Source organism: Saccoglossus kowalevskii, chromosome 5 (genome assembly GCF_978046115.1).
Source record: "Saccoglossus kowalevskii chromosome 5, keSacKowa6.1, whole genome shotgun sequence".
NCBI lineage: Eukaryota > Metazoa > Hemichordata > Enteropneusta > Harrimaniidae > Saccoglossus > Saccoglossus kowalevskii.
This window is the reverse complement of record NC_140645.1, coordinates 35,571,998-35,591,526: the sequence shown is the minus strand read 5'-3', so window position 1 is coordinate 35,591,526 and position 19,529 is coordinate 35,571,998. Positions and strand designations below refer to the sequence as shown.

Genomic DNA, 19,529 nt, shown 5'->3' with positions numbered 1-19,529 from the left:
AAGTTATACAGGTTATACAGGTATGCACCGCCATTTTTGCCTCCATTTTCACGGTCGAGCCGACCTTTTTTGATCCGCCCTAATTTTAACATTAATAGCATTCCCATCAAAGTGACTACCCAACCCAGCACTTCATTTTGAAGGTAGTACACTAACGTCACTCATGTTGTCTTCTTTCACTACGCCGTTGGTGTAGGAAATTCTTCTGTTTGAAATCATAGCGTGACATGTCAAACCACTTGCCCTGAAACTTATCACAATATAGCATGCAGTCGAATCACCATGAATTTTTTCAGAGTTGTCCCCATTATCAGTGACCGGGCTGGCTTGTCTGGATTAAAAAAATAATCGTTTCGATACACATGGTTATTGAATAAAGAATCGACTAAACGTTTTGAAACATATGAGGTGCCGCTTGTTTGGGAGTAAGAAACCTAGTCACACCAGTTCGATCACGCACCCCTACCAAGCTATGCAAATCAGGGCGAAACCATTACACTATACCCGTTTATTTATCATGAATAACGTTTATCATACAGACAAACTTACTTATTACATTGTTTTATTCAGTCTAATATCTATTTTCCATATATTAAATACTATTCATACCAGAGGTACTTGGGGTTTGCAACTACGGTGACATGATACCAAGATCCCGTTACAATCTCGCTCTCGCATAAGCGTCCCAACTTAGAAAAATGCGAATGCGCATGCCCGAGGTAACTAGGATACTGGGATGTCCGGGTGGATCAAAATAGCTGCTCACGATATGACGGATTACGATAACTATATTTTCTGTACATTTTCGATGTATTAATATGAATGTGGTAATACATGTTTTATTACAAACCGCCTATGTCATGTTCGAAGGTCGTAGCATCATATCAGTCTCGCTATCTACGAGATGAGACTAGAATGAGATCAGGAAATGATTTCTGTGGGAAGGAACCTCCGTGGTTAGAGCGCCCGCACACGACCAATATTGGTTTGAAATTGCTTACATGCCCAAGCTGAATGCCTTGATATCCTCCATGTATTTTCTCTGCAATTTCAGTTGGGTGAACTTCACAATACTGAAGCTGAATCTCTCACCAGTGATACTGTTTTTATAAGCTTGTAGCTATGGTAATGTTTACTAGTCCATTAGTACACAACTGAGAATATTCCAGGGGGAAAATATCAATTGTTCATTTTTTTAGTATTATTATTTTATTGTTCATATTTTTGGATACTATATTTGCTCTATTAGATGTAGATCGTCAATAAAATTTGACATAAAGCAGATTTGTTTTTATTATATGCTGGATCATTAAAATGTTGACTGTAGACGGATATACACAGGTCATTTATGTAAACATATGCGCTACTAATAATGTGTCCATATTTTGTTGTTCAATTATTTTTTTCTGAGGACGAAGTAAAATTTGTTTGTAAGTTGTACACTGTACTCTGTCTAAGCCATATAGCGTATACTCATTAACATTACCTAGTTTTAGTCAAAAATCATCTCCTCAGAATTTTATCTTTATATTGTAAAAAAAAATTACTTGATTTGATTTTTTGGGGAAACAACATAGTTGTCCCCGTCTCATTAAATAAAAAAAAGTCACCCTGAGCCAGGAACTTGACTCCTATAGTTTTTGAAAAAAATAGTTCATGTCCTAAAAACGGCGTCTTGTTAGCAACACTACTATGCAGCAAAGTATACATCATCTTGATGGATTAACCAACTTCTGAACATTTCATTCCTTCTACGTTTTCATCTATTAATAGTTGTTATATTTATCAACAGAGTGTCGTTCGATGTGATCCCCACGGTGGCCTTCTATACCGTGGTACAGAAAAGTTAATTGAATGCGAGACTTGCACTCAAATGTTGCCATACTTTGACAGACTGGATTACATGTATGTGTCCATGATGTGTAATGAACAATGTTTCTCTCTCGCCACAGAAAAGCTATTAAATATCCAATCAGAGCGAAGTACATCATATGTATGTGTTAAAAGTCATATCCAAACTTAATGTCATAATTACGACACACATTTTACAGCTTGTCTATAGGCTTCTTATACAATCAAACCCGTACATGGCCCTCCCCAGCACCTACTAAAAACTCCACAATCAGTAGTTTCCAGTGTCTTAAAATGTTTTTTATAGGCAGGTCGTTCTTATATGGACGTTTAATTTTCAGAATACCGATTGTTATTTTGAAACCGATTAATTTACTTTTCAGTATAAAATTTAAATTGGGCTACTGGCAGCCATTTTTAAGAATAACACATTTTTGACGTGCCTGGCCCAATCAAGTTAAAGTTTCATACATACATCAGACATCATATCGAACAAACTCGTGTGTATTTTTGTCACCATCTATTCCAAAATGGCTGACTAGCAGCCTTCTTGTTCAAATGATTCCAGTTTGATGGAGCCATATCTCATACATATTAATATTATGGATATCGCCTTTGTAGTCAAACAATATCTCATGCCTATAATACAAATACAGACTATGTCATTGGCAATAATTTCTTAATGTTGTCATTGTGTTTGGGTTGTTTGCTGAACAGACAAAAATCCTTAATCATATTATGGGCCTCTGTACTCATGCTATAAATGTCGGTGCTATGATTCCGTTCTTCTGAGTATTTGAAGAAAGAGATAATGTAAGTTCTTATACCACAGAAATCTGATGACCTAATTAAAACATGTTTTGTTCTAAGGCAAGGTCAAAAATATAATTTGGAATTTACTGATCATAACATTTCTGAATGTAGTATTTTGTTGATGTGGGAATAGCAGGATGGGATTGTTCATATATTGGCACTTGATTGTGCTCTTGTGAAATATGAGTTTATGCGATAATGGCGTGTTCTGAAAATTCAGATAACAATCTGCCCGTAAAATGCTGTACTTATTTGTTCGAAAGTATTTGGAATTAGACACAACAATGTAGCATTACTTCACCAAAGCAAAAAAATCGCGCGTACACGAATACATTGCACTGGCATTTTGGGCTGTTATTTCTCACAAAACATTTACATTTTGTATTACACACAAGAACAAAATTATAATGAGAATACCATAATGTATGAATTAAGGCAGTATAGGTTTGCATTGACCTCTGCAACATGTTCACCATACACTCACTCTACTGCCTTTGTGCGTACATGTACTTTGCGATATTCTTGTATTAATCTCATAATATTGATTGAAGCATTTTCTTCCTTTTAATTATTGTTTTTTTTGTTTGTTTTTTGTCAGATGATAGAATTTTATGAGCGTATGTCCGGTGCTCGTTAACATGCAACATATGTGAGGCCAGGAGGTGTGTCACAAGATATGCCTATTGTGTTGATGGATGATATATGTCATTGGGCAAAACAATTGATGAATTGGAAGAGGTGGGTTTGTAGGTTTCATGCGTGAGGTGTACATGAGGACATAGGGATGGAATTATCTTGATCCCCGATTAACCATTTCATAGATTTGTGAGTGTGTTTTTAGTGAAACTTATCCACATTGAGTACTCAGTTGGATCAAGATTTCTAATGTTGTTACTATAAGTGTAATTGCTGTTTTAAGCTATCCATTAGAAATAAATTAGAAATCAATTGTAACTCAATGTTCAATTAACAGTTAACATAACGGGCAACATGAATTTTATTTTTGTTGAACGTTCAAATTTAATAACTCAAATTGTAATTATAAGGTAACCAACATTAGTAATATGGGAAACATACATCGTTAAACAAAACAAAAAATTAACATATCTCGAAGTTTGGTTAACTTTCAAAAAAAGTTCGAATTACTAAATGTGGACAGACGTTCAACAAAAACTGAAATGTATGTTGTCCGTAACCCTGTTAAGGATAATTCCTGAGGCCATCTACGGGACTTTTTATATCAATTAGGTCAGCGGTGTATGAACTCCAGCGATATTTGCATTCAAGATATCTTGGTCTAAATCTTGTATTACACGGAGTTTGGGCTAGAGATATTAACCCGGTATGTGTTGTTAAACTCAAAATACGTCGGTTGGTTCCAGTGGGTGTGGGGAAAATGTCTTCTGGACAAACAGTTCTGGATAATTCATTACACGATTTTTAATTCAAAATGATAGTCCCTGTGTTGTCACTTGAACAAGTTGCGTCGGCGTTAGCAGCGTCTGGTTATTAGAAAGATATCCATATCATGGTACTGTGTTCACACCTGCAATTCTTACAAGGGGCGTACATATGGCGGCCACTGGATAATGTACACAGTGACACTGAATTCAACACATTAACGCTAGACTATAACGTTTCGTAACAGCTGGGTGTGCGTCATTTTCATAATTAATTATATTTATGGAATATATCCTCTTTCAAAAATAGTGCTATTGAATAAAACGACCCATTTGGAACATGTTTTGTATGATTTTAATTGTTATTTAAATTTATTAAAATTTTAGATGGCGCAATTACAGTACACAGGATAAAAAATAATGAGATCAAATATAAATCAATTATCATATATTTGTTTATTTGAGAGACAAATTTCTAATTATAACTCCATAATTTGGGATTTTGATTATAACACGATCTAATTCCAATTGAAGCCAATGAACTTTCATTTGTGTTTAGGTATGAGCTACTTTGTTGAGGTACAACAGAACATATTCTGTTTGTTTCCAGAGGAAAACGTCAAAAGTCGATGGATATTTACGTCATAATATGTAGAATACAGCAAAGTACACTAAATGAATCAAAAGTTTATTGTATTGATTTACCACTTGAGTTAACTGATAAAAGAAGTTCAAAACGCGCAAGTTTCATATGGATTGAAATTAGTTGTAAGCGGAACTGTTCATATGTCGTGTTAAAATAAAATACGCTTGTCGTACAAACACTTTTATCTTCTTGTGAAGTAAATTGCTGTTCCTTTGAAGTATTGTAAAAAATAGGCATTGATTAGCCAATGCAGTAGCTTCAATAAAACACAATGACACTGATTAGCCTGTATCTTGTATCACATACGTAGGTCAATTTACGCAAACAAACAGTGATATGTTAATAATATGCGAGACATAACAGCTACATTTTCAAATAATTGTCTAGAAAACTTGACATCAACCAATTTACAATTTCTTAATAAGACACAGGACAGCACAATTATTTCAGATTTGACATTGAAAAATAAATAAGCAGAAATAAGCAGTAATTCTATACAATAAAAAAAAAAAAAACGAATTAATGTAATTGACAAAAGTACATGGCTGATCGTGATTTGAACAATACGTGACTTATCAATATTTAACACGACCTGTACTTGCCTGCATTTAGGAATGCATGGTATCGTGTGTAAGTTAGCTCTCCCATTGAAATCATATTATTAAAAATAACAACACACACACACACACCTCTACATAGGGACTGTCGTGTTTCGATCTGCCAAAATGTACCAATCCGTCCAGATCCATAACAGATTAAACGATGATAAAAGATACAAGCTCTTTATATTGTAATGAAGTAAACCGTGACATTATATCCAACCATTATACAAACGTATTTCATGCATTATCAAATGCACATCCATGCTTGTACATATTATACATGTAGTTTGGCAACGTTTGAAGACATAATTTATAACCATGAAGATCCGTCTGGGGGATACTCTAAAACAAAACAAATAAAAAGTCATTAGGTCTAAGAGATACTTATTTTTTTCCAATATTGCGAAGTGGAGACTTATAAATAATTGTTCCATGACAAATTCCCAGTACCGTTTATAATGTAGTACAAGGAGACAACTTTCGTACAGTGTGTACAGTGACCGTCAAGTGCGGGAGCCTCGATCACACCTTTATTCCAGTAACCCGGATGTGACATTACGTCATTATTACATCGTAAATAATATATAGGAGTATCGATATATATAGTATAATATTGGTAGATACTTGGACATTACACCAACAATATATTCTAATGTGGGCTTTATTAAAGGAGTTTCCTTTTCTTAATTTCAGTTCTGAGACAGAAGAATACTCACTCAATCATATAAATTATGTATATGAAGGTGATTTTTATGCTCCTGCTTAATTATATTTGTAATTTCTTGGTGTCGGAATTCTGAAACAGGCAATACCACAGTAAATACATATATGTTTCAATGTACTTACCTATATTGCCACCATTCATGGTCCCATTTCTGAAAAGTAGCTTATATTTGTCAAACACAAGTTTGTCTAGATATTCTTCTGATTTACGCAGATCTTTAATGTGATGCCAATATAAAACAGCCAGGTAATAGGCACCTACAATTATAATGGAATACAAATATTCAGATATACTTATAATTGAATAAATAGTAGAGAAATGTTACTGATGGCTTAATAGATTGTTGTTTGGGACTTGACATGGGACTACGTGACAGGTGTGAAAGTTATTATGTCAAAATGGTATCATGGCAAGATGTTTTAAAATTGGGTTATATGACATTTTCAAATACTCACCAATTTGAAACGAATCGCTCGTAGAAGGTCTGTTGTTTTTTTTAATTTCAAAAGCCTTCTTGAGGAGACGTTCTGCTTCATCCATCTTGTCTTTTTCTCCTTCAAGAAGATAGTTTCGTGCCAGATTAGTCATTCTGATAGCGACATACAACGTTTCGTCTGTGTCATATTGTCTCATTGCGTGACGCTTTTCCATCTCCAATGCTTTATTTAGATATGCCTCAGATTCCTCATAACGCATAATGTCTTGGTAGAATCGGCCTAGCTGGTGTAATGCTATTACATATAAAACAAGTTAGTAAGTCATACTTTCTAGTGACATCTGTGTTGACAAAATGGCGTTTCATTGCATAGACATCCATCATACATAACAAAACACATCTCAAAAAAGACAATATTTCATTGACGGACGACCATACATCAAAACAATAAAGACGTTGTGAATTGTGTCTTGTAATTCGTAAACAGACATGTATCGAAAAAGATGGTATAGCAGAAGAGATGTATTATAAGTATAAATAATATTGCTGTAAGTGGGTATAAGTTGATCTGTATATGTATTTAGTAACTGGTAAAATACTCAGAAAGTTGCCTGCATTTGCTAATCCATATACTATAACTATGTTTGCCACTTACAATAAGCAATACTGTAATTAGTATCATCATTTATCTCAGCGAAGTGTTTTTCTTTTCTGTGTAGTACGTCAATTAATTTATCTTCAATCTCTTTGCATTTTGTTTTATCTTTTATGTATTCAGGGTTATGTTGTTGTACTCTTGCTAACGACTGCATCGCTAAAATATAATTCATAAAAAAAAATTAAAAAAAACTTGTGTCCGAAAGATAAAAATATATGGCAATCAGCAATCATATTTTCAAAAGTTCAAAATGGCGGTTTCATATACCTTTAGCCACATACAGGTCATCATCATCAGTTGTCCTTTCGTACAGATCTAAACTTTCAGCGAAGCACTCTTCAGCCTTATCCAGCTCATTAAGCTCGAAGTAAATTTTACCGAGAAAACGCAAGTCTGAAAGTCAATTCAATAGTTGAACAAAAATATTCAAATAGTTCAAAATTAGTAACCAATTCTAATATTCGAAATTGCATCGAAATATTACAAACATGAAATTTATAAAACGATGACTTACCATCGGCTAGATCCATTTTTCTAGTTAATTTCTGCCAACGTCCAATTTTAACCACCATCTTGCACAATGATACCGCGTCCGCAGTTTTCCCGAGTCTATGAAGGTACGTACCTACAGCTGCAAACAGTTTTCCAGGATGGTTAATATCGGGTACTTCTTCTTTTGTCAGTGATTCCATCTGTGTACTCAGTGCTAACGTATGAAATGCTATTATTGAGTGTCTGTCGTGGATCACTTCATCGGGATAACACACGTCTTCCTTCACTTCGTTTAGCTTGGGGAAGAGATTTTCCAGCATACTTATCGCGTTATTTATACTTCGGACTTTCTCAGTGCCATCAACGAAGTTGAACAACACGACCTGCTGTAAGACATGATGTAGAGTGAACTCTCCCATTCTACCTAAACTGCGCTTGTGTTTGTTTTTCGTTTTCCCAACCATTATTACTGCGAAAGAATAGGTCTGTAGTTGTCTGAAACATTGAATCACTCGATCTTGTTTTGTGGTCTCATTACTTTTTTGGCCATGATCAGTCGCAAGAATGAAGTCCTTCAAGCTACATGGATTGAGAAATGGCGCCCCTTCTACCAACACTGCGATGTGCACAAGGGGTGAGAGGCATGCGCAAATGTGCAGAAACTCCTTTATACGTTTTTCTTCTCGTATCTTCTTGTAGTTAATGGTCCAAGTGGTAAGTACATTTCTTCTACTGCGGTTTGCAATCTTTGCAAAGTACTGGATATCAGTATGTTCTTGGGCAGCTTTGAACTTTTGCAAATTACTTTGTGTCATGCAAATTGGATCCTTTTGGAGGGTTTCTACTGGCAACGTTTTGAGTTGAAGCAGATCATCATTGATTGCATCGCGGATTAGTTCTGAATATCCTGCGTCCATGCCATTGTCAGTTAACCAAGTTACAACGGGATCTGTCAGTCTGTCTTTGAAAACGCCAGTGGCGCATGTTTTGTAGATTTCCTTGTAGATCTTAAAACTAATATTTGCCTCTCGTATGTAGTTTCCAGCCTGTTTCAAAGCCAGTGGTAAACCGTGTAGTGCATGGTCACCTCCTAGCCACATCAATGCTTCAAACTCATCAGGATCTGTGTTGCGTAATGCTTTTAGCTTCTTATGAGCATTTTTATATGTCATCACTTCATTTCTGCGACATGTTGCTCTCAGCAAATATATTGCAGAGTCTTCTATGCATAATGGCTCTACTGGATGCCTAATAATATCTGCGTATGATTCTTCCCATTCCTCTACAAGTCTTGAAGTTATAATTATGTGCCCATGGCCGAGTGTATATTCTGGAATGAACTGCTTAATAATATGTGGCCGATCTGCATCTTCTATCACCAATAACCAATCATGGTTGTTACTCATCCACTCAATGGCTAATCGTCTGACATTTTGAGAGGTCATATATTCTTGAGAAATCTCTGGTAACACTCTCTGTAAATGTACAAATGTTATGGCATGTGAGACAGTAAGGCATTATTTATAATAGCAATTATTATAAGTGTGTGCGCGTGTAATTAAGTCTCTATGGTGACAGAATATTATAACCGGTTGTTTGTATTCGTGATATTGGTTGTACAAATCCCACTAATACTACAACAGCCAATCAGATTTTTGAAACAAATTGTACAAGAAATATAGCACTTTCATGTTTTTTTGTTTTTGTTTTTTAAATCCGAGGTGGCCACTGAATTCAATATCAAAAGTGCCACACATCCAGTGATTCTAAAATAGAATTTCAAACTAGTGATTTCACAAATCACATTCCACCACATGTCACCAAAATTCAAATATTGTACCAGGGATATTGGTAATATGTAACCAACGATGCTATATTAATTTGTGATATTGTTTATACAAATGCCAACGATGCTACAAAAAGCATAGCTAAGACCTGAAAGTATGATAAATTAGAGTATTCTAGATTTTGCTGAACCTAACATTTTCGCCAAACCACGTGCCAAATAAGACATTTGATTTTGTTAGGTGCACCATGCATATTGCTCATTGGCCCATTCAAATATTCCTTGTAACAAGCACATGAAAGAACAGGAAGTAAATGTAAAAGACGACACTAATAGCATAGTTTTCACTTACCTGCAGTACTTTCTTCAGGCTGAAATCGAGTAAACTGGTCGAATGTCCACATAGGATAAACACTTCCGAATATTTTCTCCAGTTGTTCCATACAAAATTATTGACTATTTCGGTTTTACCACAGCCTCCAAGCCCATGGATTAACTGCAATCAAAGTATTGGTGACCTTTACACAAAATTATAAAGCATGTACATACAAAGTAAATCTCTGGAACACTAGAACAGATACTTAAAACTTCCCTGGGTCAATATTGCTCCATCCACAAACAAAACACTTTGCCTTTTTTGGAGATTCACTAGAGTGAAATTAATGTTTGTCTGTAAGTGAAGTGAATTATTGTGCTTTATTCTGATGGACGTTGATTAGCTCACTCCGTACGCTCGACAAGAAACTGAATATGATAATGACTTGGTTCAGCGGGGTCGGAAATATATGCCTATGTATTACTATTATTAAACTGAGTATGATAATGAATTGGTTCAGCAGGGTCGGAAATATATGCCTATGTATTACTATTATTAAGCTTCGACGAGTATGATATTAATGAATGGCAGCTGTTAAAAAGTAATGTCCTGAAAAACCGTCAACTTACTGTGTATTCTGAAAGAATTAATATTAAAACGATTTTGATTACATTATATAATTCATGAATACACATATTGTAACTAAACATTTAATCTCCGAACACTTGATATTTTAAAGATTTTAAAGTAACTATCTACTTGAATTGTTATAACTGACCTCAATTGTAACTCGTTTTGAATTATTTCCCCGCTTTCCAATTCTTTGCAGGCAATTCTCGTGATGGGTTCCTGTGAATAATCTGGACGGACTGCGTATCCCAACTTGAATATCTATATTATTTAAATATAATTTAATAATTACAATCATTTAAATTTTATACTCATTACTGTGCCTATATAGTACAATCAAAGCCTCATTACTTCCAACATTTCGGTGGGTCGTGTGATCTGACCACCCGGAAGTGGTGGTATAAAAAAACAAAATTCAGTGTTGTAATGTCATTAAATTTGTCTACCAAACTCACAATGAAATTTATAATAGGGACATATGACGTAATAGTTGTTTGTTGTGGCAATACTGGCATATAGGCTACTAAATTCATGCATATGTCAGCAGTTACGTGATTGTTGTCGCAACATAAACACTTAAAACGTCTCCTTCAGAAGTACTTATTTATTTGAAACAGGTCTCAGCAAACTAGAATCCATGTACAAGGACGAGTACAATTCACTACATTCAGTTACCAACCATAGACTCTAGTCAGTCATAATGACAGTTCAAAAATGATTTTGAAATGTAGGCATTAATCTGCAATTAAGCCAATGACGGAGAAATCTAGATCAGGGCAAGCCCCATCACCTCATAGATTTTCTTCCACGTCATGTAACACGTGATCAAGGTAAGAGGGCAACGCCATCTTGCCTTATGATCACTCTCCTTTTTCTCAGCATTAAGAGTGCATTACAGCTAAACAGGGCGATTCAGTCTTCATTTTTTCCGAGGTACTCCTGTGACCGTTGGTAACGGTAAGACGTGGTGTCTGGTAAGATAACATTTTCCTTATTGGGGCCCATGTCCCATGTTCTGTGTCCCACTAACCACAGTCGGGTTTCATTGTGTTATTTGTAGAAGGGATGCTTCCTCCCATGATTCCCCCGATCCTAGCCCAACCTCCCCATCGTTTTTTTTAAATCAGATGGGGCACAGGTTAGTGGTACCGGATCACCACTGAGACAGGTGGCTGATGGCAGAGTGCAGGGGGTACAAAACCAACGTCCTGCCATTCTTGGAACCAAGAATGGCATGACATTGGTTTTGTACTCCCTGCACTCTGCCAGCCAGCGATCGTCTGCTGGAGCCAGTTACAGAGTCCTTTCTTTGTTTCTGGTCACTCCCCCTTTGATGACCTGTAGGCGTTCGTAGATGGGACCAACTCAGTCTTCAGAGGTGTCTCAGAAACGCCCGTGCATGAAGGAGGTTAGGCAATATCTGATTCAGCGAGTGCAACCTAGGACATCCTCTCTGTTTTTCGTAATGACTCTGTGGGCCACGTTGTTGGGTGTGATGCGGGAATCATCGATCATAGTTACCTGATGTACATACCCCCAGTCTTGATCATGAAGCAGTCGCTCACAGTAGTGCTGTCACTTCCGGGATCCAGACAACGGGATCCAAAGCAACACCAACTACATGAATCCCCTGGTTTGGCCCAGTGCTTGAAGTAGCGGAGGGCATACAGACATGTATGTTTATGGGTGGACGTTGGTCCCCTGCAGAATATAGGACTAAGTCCCTAGGGTGGGGTAATCTCATGTGTAACCCTTTTCACTGGACCAAATGCTACCGGAATGGTGGGGTATGTTACTGGAGTCTGGAGCCGAAGCGCACGCCCGACTGTATCCCCTGGTTACTTCCCCACGACCCTGGTTCCCCAAACTTTTGTTTGGTGGGATGGGCAAAGGGGAATGGCTACGTTCAGACCCTGGAGAACTGAGTTACGACCCTTAATTTTTGGAGTTTGTGGCTGGCACATTGAAATGCATTACATGTCTTCAAGTCTCAGACCAAGGCAGCCAGGAGGCAAGTGCCCCCAACTCTTCCGGAGAAAAAGTGGCGGTGCACATAGACAAGGGTCATTCTGAGTCATTCTCAGAAGGGGCAGAGTCTGAACTTTTCGACTCTTTCAAACCTTTAGGGGACTCATCTTGTCGGAGAAGAGATCACACAAATATAGATAATCAGAACCCATCGCCACATACCTCTGTTGCAGATTGCGCTGGTGTATTCCAGCTTTGAGGCAGTGGGTAAACAATTCCTGGACTCTCCCGGTGGTGATGCATGGTTACCGAAAATTCTGCTGCTATCTCCACCCCTGGCAACAGCCACCAGGGGATTCCTTCAAGCAGAAGCAATCCGACAGGAGGTAGACAATTTGCTTACGAAGGGCACTATACACATACTTGACCCGGCGACAAGTTCAGGCTTCTACTCACATGTGTTGCAATTCCAAAGGCTACAAAAAAGAGAAGAATGTGGCTGCATCCAGTTCCGGACTTAAACAAGCAAAATTGGTATGTATCCCTTGATCAGTTCTGCATGAAGACAACGAACACAGTTCTACTGTCCATGCACCGTTTCAATTGGTTAGCCTCACTAATTTTAAGTGATGCCTAACCGAACATACTGATGCACCCAGCAAGTAAGGCTGACACAGGATTTACTACACCAGTCAGGCGTCTTAGTAGATCCCACCCACATCCAACATGGCAGTTGGTGTTTTGTGGACATGGAATTCGACACAGAGGTAGGCTTAGTGCACATTTCACAGACTCATTGCCTAAAGGTAAGTGCCCCATGCAAACGTCTAGTCAGTATTCCCTCTGACTCTCTTGAATGCGCATCATTGATTTGATGAGTAGTTCCCAGGCAACACCGGTTTCACCTACGGGAACAACAAAGGCGAGTAACTCTCTCGGAACTTGCAAGGGATGCCTTCCTTGGTGGATAACAATTCCCAATCCCAGGCAGGGGATCCCCTTAGACCCACTCGACAGTAAAATAAGAAATTAAGTGGCCGAGTGGTTAAGGCAATGGACTAGGGCTGCCCGTGCAAGTTCGAATACTGCCGGCTCCATGGCTATGACTCTTAAAACAGACGCCTCTCTCAAAGGTTGGGGAGCGCACATATTGGACAAACAAGCCCAAGGAATATGGCCCCCTGCTTTGTTTCAGGACCGCCATATCAATTGGCTTGAACTGATAGCAGTGTACTTAGCACTGATATACTTTATACCTATAGTTTGAGGCCACAGAGTCTTACTAGCACGGACAACACAGTGATGGTCTCCTATATCAACAAGGAGAAGTGACCAAATCCCCATCGCTGTCATCTCTGGCAGAACAAATTCTCCATTGGTGCCTGTAATTCAGTGTCGAGCTAACTACATACCACCTTCCATGGGTGCAGAATAGTCAAGTGGTCGCCCTCTCATGGCGGTGTTTTCTAGAACACATAGTGGCAGATACCCAATTGGTAGCCTGTAGACTGTTTTCAGCTGTGGGACAGTCCAGAGTTGGACCCATGAGCCACACTCCGAAATTCAAAGCACAATGACATATGTGAGACTCCTGGTGACACCAGGAGCGTGGACCATGGACGCACTATCGATCCCATAAGTCCGCATGGTCGTGTACGATTTTCCTCCCTTCCCTACAGTTAAATGGGTACTGGAGCACACTTGCTTCTTGACGCTGGTGGTGCCCAACTGGCCAACCAAGGCCGGGTTTACACTACTGTTGGAAATGTTAGTTGAAACACTAATTGTGCTTCCAGACATTCAGGATCTGCTGTTCCAACAGGACGGCGCACTACCATTAAGCCCAGCGAGTGCCACTGCCACTCACATGCATGGAGGCTCTCAGTACACTCGCACAGATGGAAGGTTTATCTGAGCGGGCTGCGAACATCCTGGCCAGGGTGAATAGAACTAAATCCCAGGGCAATATTGTTGGTCCGGGGGATCAGGAGTTGCTTCTTTGCCCGGTTCAAATTTGAGTTGCTATGAGAACAGTACTAGGGAGTCGAGGCAAGGCATCAAGCACATGTTTGTGTGACCAGCCCCCCGACCTCCTTTTCTAGGTGAATCACTGCGACAATGTCGACACAGGGTCTATAGTACAAGCGCATGAGGTTCGTTGGATTGATAACTCATTAGCTCTCATGTCTGGTGTCTCCTCAAACACGCATTGAGGGCAGGCTTTTGGAGGACGAAAAACGTCTTTACCAATTAGCAACTAAGAGACACATAATCAATTGAGGAAGGTCTTTTAGGGTGGGTCCTGTTGTAGTGAGTCAGACTTGGTTTGCTGACATTGCTCGGACAGCCACAGAGATTCCTGCGCATAGGTGATAGAGCAGCTTTGGCTACAGAAGTTTCTCCCAACAGCGTTCCTTGGACATTTCCAGGTCTCGCTTTCGGCCTATGCCATTTAAATAACTCACCTCTGTCTTTGTCTCCCTTGTTCCAGAAATACCAAATCACATTTATCGAGACATGTGCAAGCAAGGCTATTGACGTTACCATATTACTATCAGCGAAAAAGGAACATATAACTGCCGCTCTAGGAAAAATTGAAGACATCCAAGATGGAGACTCCGAAAAGGGATTTCGAGATGTAGTACGTTTTGGAGTATGCGGCACGGAATGTGTTCCAGTCAGCGTGGCGCGGTGACTATCGTCACCTGAAAGTTGTGCTGACGGCAAGTATCGTGAAGTCTTGTATCCTACGCCCGCTTCACCGCTTTCCTCAGAAGGGATTGACACCATCTCTGCAACATCAGTAAAAATAAAAATCTGCTTTTAGTTTAATTCAAATACAAATTATACATTATGTATATTATCCAAACTTCACACAATCTTTTTTATTTTCTACTTTCTACGATTTTGTCACAAAATTTCTAAATATCGAAAATCTAAGACATATTATCATGACAACTTAACAGAATATTGTCGAATATTTGTGTTAGCAGTTCGAACATTTACTACTCCCGTCGATACAGAACTAGGGAAACATAATTCACCATTTACTAATTTGAAAATAATATAATACTAAATAATCAGGTTATGATGTCTATAAATAGTATAAATATAAGTAATTAAAAGTGTTGATAATTATAAATAGTTTATGTCTAGCATTATAAGTAAAACTACCTTTCAAAAATGTTTCCGCATCGCTTGTATGTCCAATGTGCTTCAACGCACGTGCAAAACACTTATCATCCGCATCTTTTCCGAGCGTTCGTTTCCAGCATAAAGCGACTTGATATTTAATTTCTTCGATGCCATGAGCTTTATAATCGTGTTCAATTCTGTCCAAATCACGATCACCAATACCCAGTTGTCTTGCGAACGCCCACAGATCGTGGCTATTTACGTTATTGAGTGCAGAGACATATTTATCATTTATAGAGCTGATGGTATCTGAAACATAAAATGATAAATAAAATGATATATTTTCATGGTTATGTTAAGGTAGCGGGACTATTATTTGCATACTTGTTTTCATCTTCTAATTGTGACTAAATGTCTACAAAAAGATTCAGGGAAGTATATATTTGTGGAATCGCCAGACTTCAAGCTTTCCAAAAGTGTGTTTTTCATGCCCGTAAATCCATTCTCCGACGCGTTACTCAATCAAAGGTAAAAAAATACTTTTTCTGTAAAAAAAATAATTACACAATTATGCTGGTGATAAGAAGGTTTTTTTACTTTTCCTAGTGTTCAATAGTCTGGTAAATTGAATGTGTCTGGCCAGTTTTATGCAAGCAATGCGTTTTAAAAAGTAGTGTGCTGAATTTTAATTCCCGTTTTAGTCGCATTGCCCCCAACTCAAACCACAACACGTTGGTAAATAATCCACAAAATAGTTTGTCTGGACACATTCAAGCTCCTCTCATTGTCACCTTAAAGCTGTGAAAATTTGGTGTTAATCCGACGACAATAAGTATACGTTATTTTTTGTTAAAGACCTTGTTTTTTGAAAAAAAATAAACTCATAGAAGACGTCCATGAAGTCACAGCAAAGATTTTCAAGCTTGTTTATCGACACAATCGATTTGTTTTCCCGTCAAGGTCTGTTTTAACATGTGTAGGGGCATCCAAATGTGTAAGGCTATTGGAAACCAAAAAAATAAAGAAATTGTATAGCTATAATTTGATAAAATCGGCAGATGAAAACACCAAAATCAATGATTTTTTTAGTGACTGTGTGACCTTGTGTCTGACATATTTATATGCAAATGACTAATTTGGCAAACAAGCAGGGGCGGAGACAAACCACTCGAATGTTTGGAAACACTCATTGTGTGTCAGATAGCTACTGATTACACATCCTAACATTGCTTTGTCTTGAGTTTATCTTTGAAACTTATAGGCACACAGATTAAACCTGTGTTGTTGATTTTGGAAATCACTACTGAAGCTGCCCTGCTTTTCTTCAGAAAATCAACATTTTAACCAACTTACATGACATTCTATGTTATGTTGACTATATTATATGAAAGTTTATAGTGCATTTCATCAATTAATAAATAAATGTGAAAATCGTAATTTTCAACACAAATAATAGTCTCGCTACCGTAAGATATGAGAATCAGTCTATAATAGCATCCAACATAATATGTATCCGTTCTATTTGTATGGATATGTATATCTAGTTAATAAATGCTGACTATATCGTAATAGTATATTGAATGAGGGAGTACATTTAATCTTTATGGAAATTTAAGTGGAATATGAATTCAACATTTTAACTTTGGAAGTCGTCACCATAGGTTGCACCGGTCAGTAGTCCTGGTCTGGAAAATAGATTGTATGATACCATTCTGCAATGACTTTCGACGACTCGAAGAAGAATCCTGGCTCTCAAATTTGGTTTTGACGTATGGATATTGGCAGGTGGGGTACGATGCAGATGGCAAAAAGACGTGTTTTTGATGCACAATGTACATTTAAAATGTTATGCGTTTTGATTTAACCATAGTTCCTAAATATTATTGAATAGTTGGATTGCAGTCAAAAACCCTTGTGATATATCTAAATATTGTGATATTATTTGGAAGAATAAATAACGCACCCAATGAGAAGTGTAAACATATTTGGGTCACGGTGTGACATCAAATGACAGTAGAGCTAATCCGTAAAAAGGTGAAGCCCGATAAATATTGCAGGACACCTAAGACTGTGACGCAAGTAAGAAGGTTTTGTTCTGCCTTCTCACTACTGCAAGTGTGTGGTCGACTTTGATATATCAAATCCTTTTTTGAATAAATTAACAGTGAACTCTACTTTTTGTTAGGTATAGACTACCACGCTATCATTTGACATTTGTATACCTAGCAGTTTAGTAAGCGCGATACCTATACATAATACAAGGCATTCAGACTTGATTCAGAATTTATAACATCCACATAGCAATATACCTGTAGTCGTATATAGCATGCGTCTATTGATATGTTTTATTTATTTATTTATTTATTTATTTATTTATTTATTTATTTATTTATTTATTTATTTATTTATTTATTTATTTATTTATTTATTTATTTATTTATTTATTTAGCCAGTGTTATCGGATTGACGATGCATATTAATCACTTGAACTATAATCTCTGGTTAACAAGCTACGAAATAATGGACAGTGCAACTCTTACACATATAGTAGATCGCTTGGCCCACGGAAAAGGCTACGCCAGCCAGTATCACGCCCCCTCCAAAAAAAACGCCATTTTCTAAAATATGAAAGAGCTTGGCAGATGGACAAAACGTACTCTGTTAACACTGCTGAGTGTACAGCCGGTAATGGGAGTGCAACGATCTCCCTGATAATGTGCGGACACGCTAATTATTGTGCAACATATCAGGTCGTTAACTCGTCACAATCCCGTCCACAGAGCTGTTAGTGTTGGCTGGCGAATGTACGTATCGATATGGTTACAACATAATACCATGATTGACGAGGGTGACCTATAGTGTGAGATAATTGACCTCATATGCAATACGCACTGACTAGCATACAAGCAAGCTGGCTTAACCTGTAAACAACGAACATTCCAGCAGGGGTACGGATACCGAACAAATCAGCCAACAATGAAACGCATTCGATACGACGTTTCTCTCTGTGTACGTAAATTTTTTGCTATCCAATATTCAGATTATCAAATATTACGTATGCGAAAAGGAACAGCCATGAATTGCACCATATGTTGTATGCAAAAGTGAAGAATAAACGCACACAAGTAAATATCGCCTGGTTTTTGACTGTTCTGTAGTTGTTACTCTACTTCCGTAGCCTTATATCACGACTAAAAACGTATACACAACAGTATGTACCTGACGAGGTTGCCCCAGCTGTTTCCTGATACTCTCGTCCATACTCTTGACTCGAAGATGTCTGTTGCGGTGTTTTAATTGCCATAGTTCACACCCAGCCTACAACAGCGGCCATTTGTAGAACAAAAGAAATAAAATACATAATATGGCGACGTATCTTGGTTACATGTAAACATGTAGTAAATCATTAATGAGTTTTAAATATATTATACCTGGAATAGTGACTGATTTTCGATTACGATTACAAGGCGGGCCACAACAAACTTTCAGGAGTCTCACCTGAAATTCGCCTCTGTGGGATGTTTAGTGGTGCATGTCAAAGGTGTAGGTGTGTCTCTATTTATAGCATATGATAGAGGGCGCTGTATCATATGATGAAGCCTACTAATCTTTATGGAGGGGTACGGCTTTGTGGCGCGTAAACCGTATGACTGAGGACAGCAAAGGCCGTGTCCAGTCCATAAACGTCTTATCATATACCTTATAGATGTAATTACAATTTCACCACAGCGTGACATCAAACACACGACTTCTTATAATTTAGAGTGACAAGTTTTTTATTTGATTAATCAACACCGGTTGCGCTGGGTTGGGATACGGGAAACTATTGCCCTGGAGAGGACGCACTTGCTATAGCGTTACGAGGTATGTGACAATATCCAATATTCATCGCTTATGGTGTGGTGTAGCCATTTTATCTATCCAAATATATTCTAGATGCTTCCATAGCCGGTCCGTAGTTTATCTTGATTATGCCTATGAATGATATGTCGTTTATGGTGTGGTTTGCGCTATTGAAATTCATTGCTATTGCTGGGTCTTGATTACGTCGTAACTATATTTTCTGTAACAG

General features: G+C 37.8%; 1 protein-coding gene across 1 annotated transcript; it reads right to left on the bottom strand.

The window, feature by feature from the left end:
- Nucleotides 1–4,396: 4,396 nt before the first annotated feature.
- On the bottom strand, nucleotides 4,397–14,895 carry LOC144355143 (uncharacterized). Its single transcript, XM_078010568.2, has 9 exons — nucleotides 14,788–14,895; nucleotides 10,503–10,615; nucleotides 9,761–9,904; nucleotides 7,645–9,097; nucleotides 7,398–7,523; nucleotides 7,128–7,286; nucleotides 6,492–6,767; nucleotides 6,159–6,293; nucleotides 4,397–5,654 (listed from the first exon to the last, which is right to left on the bottom strand). The coding sequence occupies exons 1-9, from the start codon at nucleotides 14,867–14,869 to the stop codon at nucleotides 5,623–5,625; spliced, it is 2,520 nt and encodes an 839-aa protein (XP_077866694.2). The 5' UTR covers nucleotides 14,870–14,895; the 3' UTR covers nucleotides 4,397–5,622.
- Nucleotides 14,896–19,529: the final 4,634 nt, after the last annotated feature.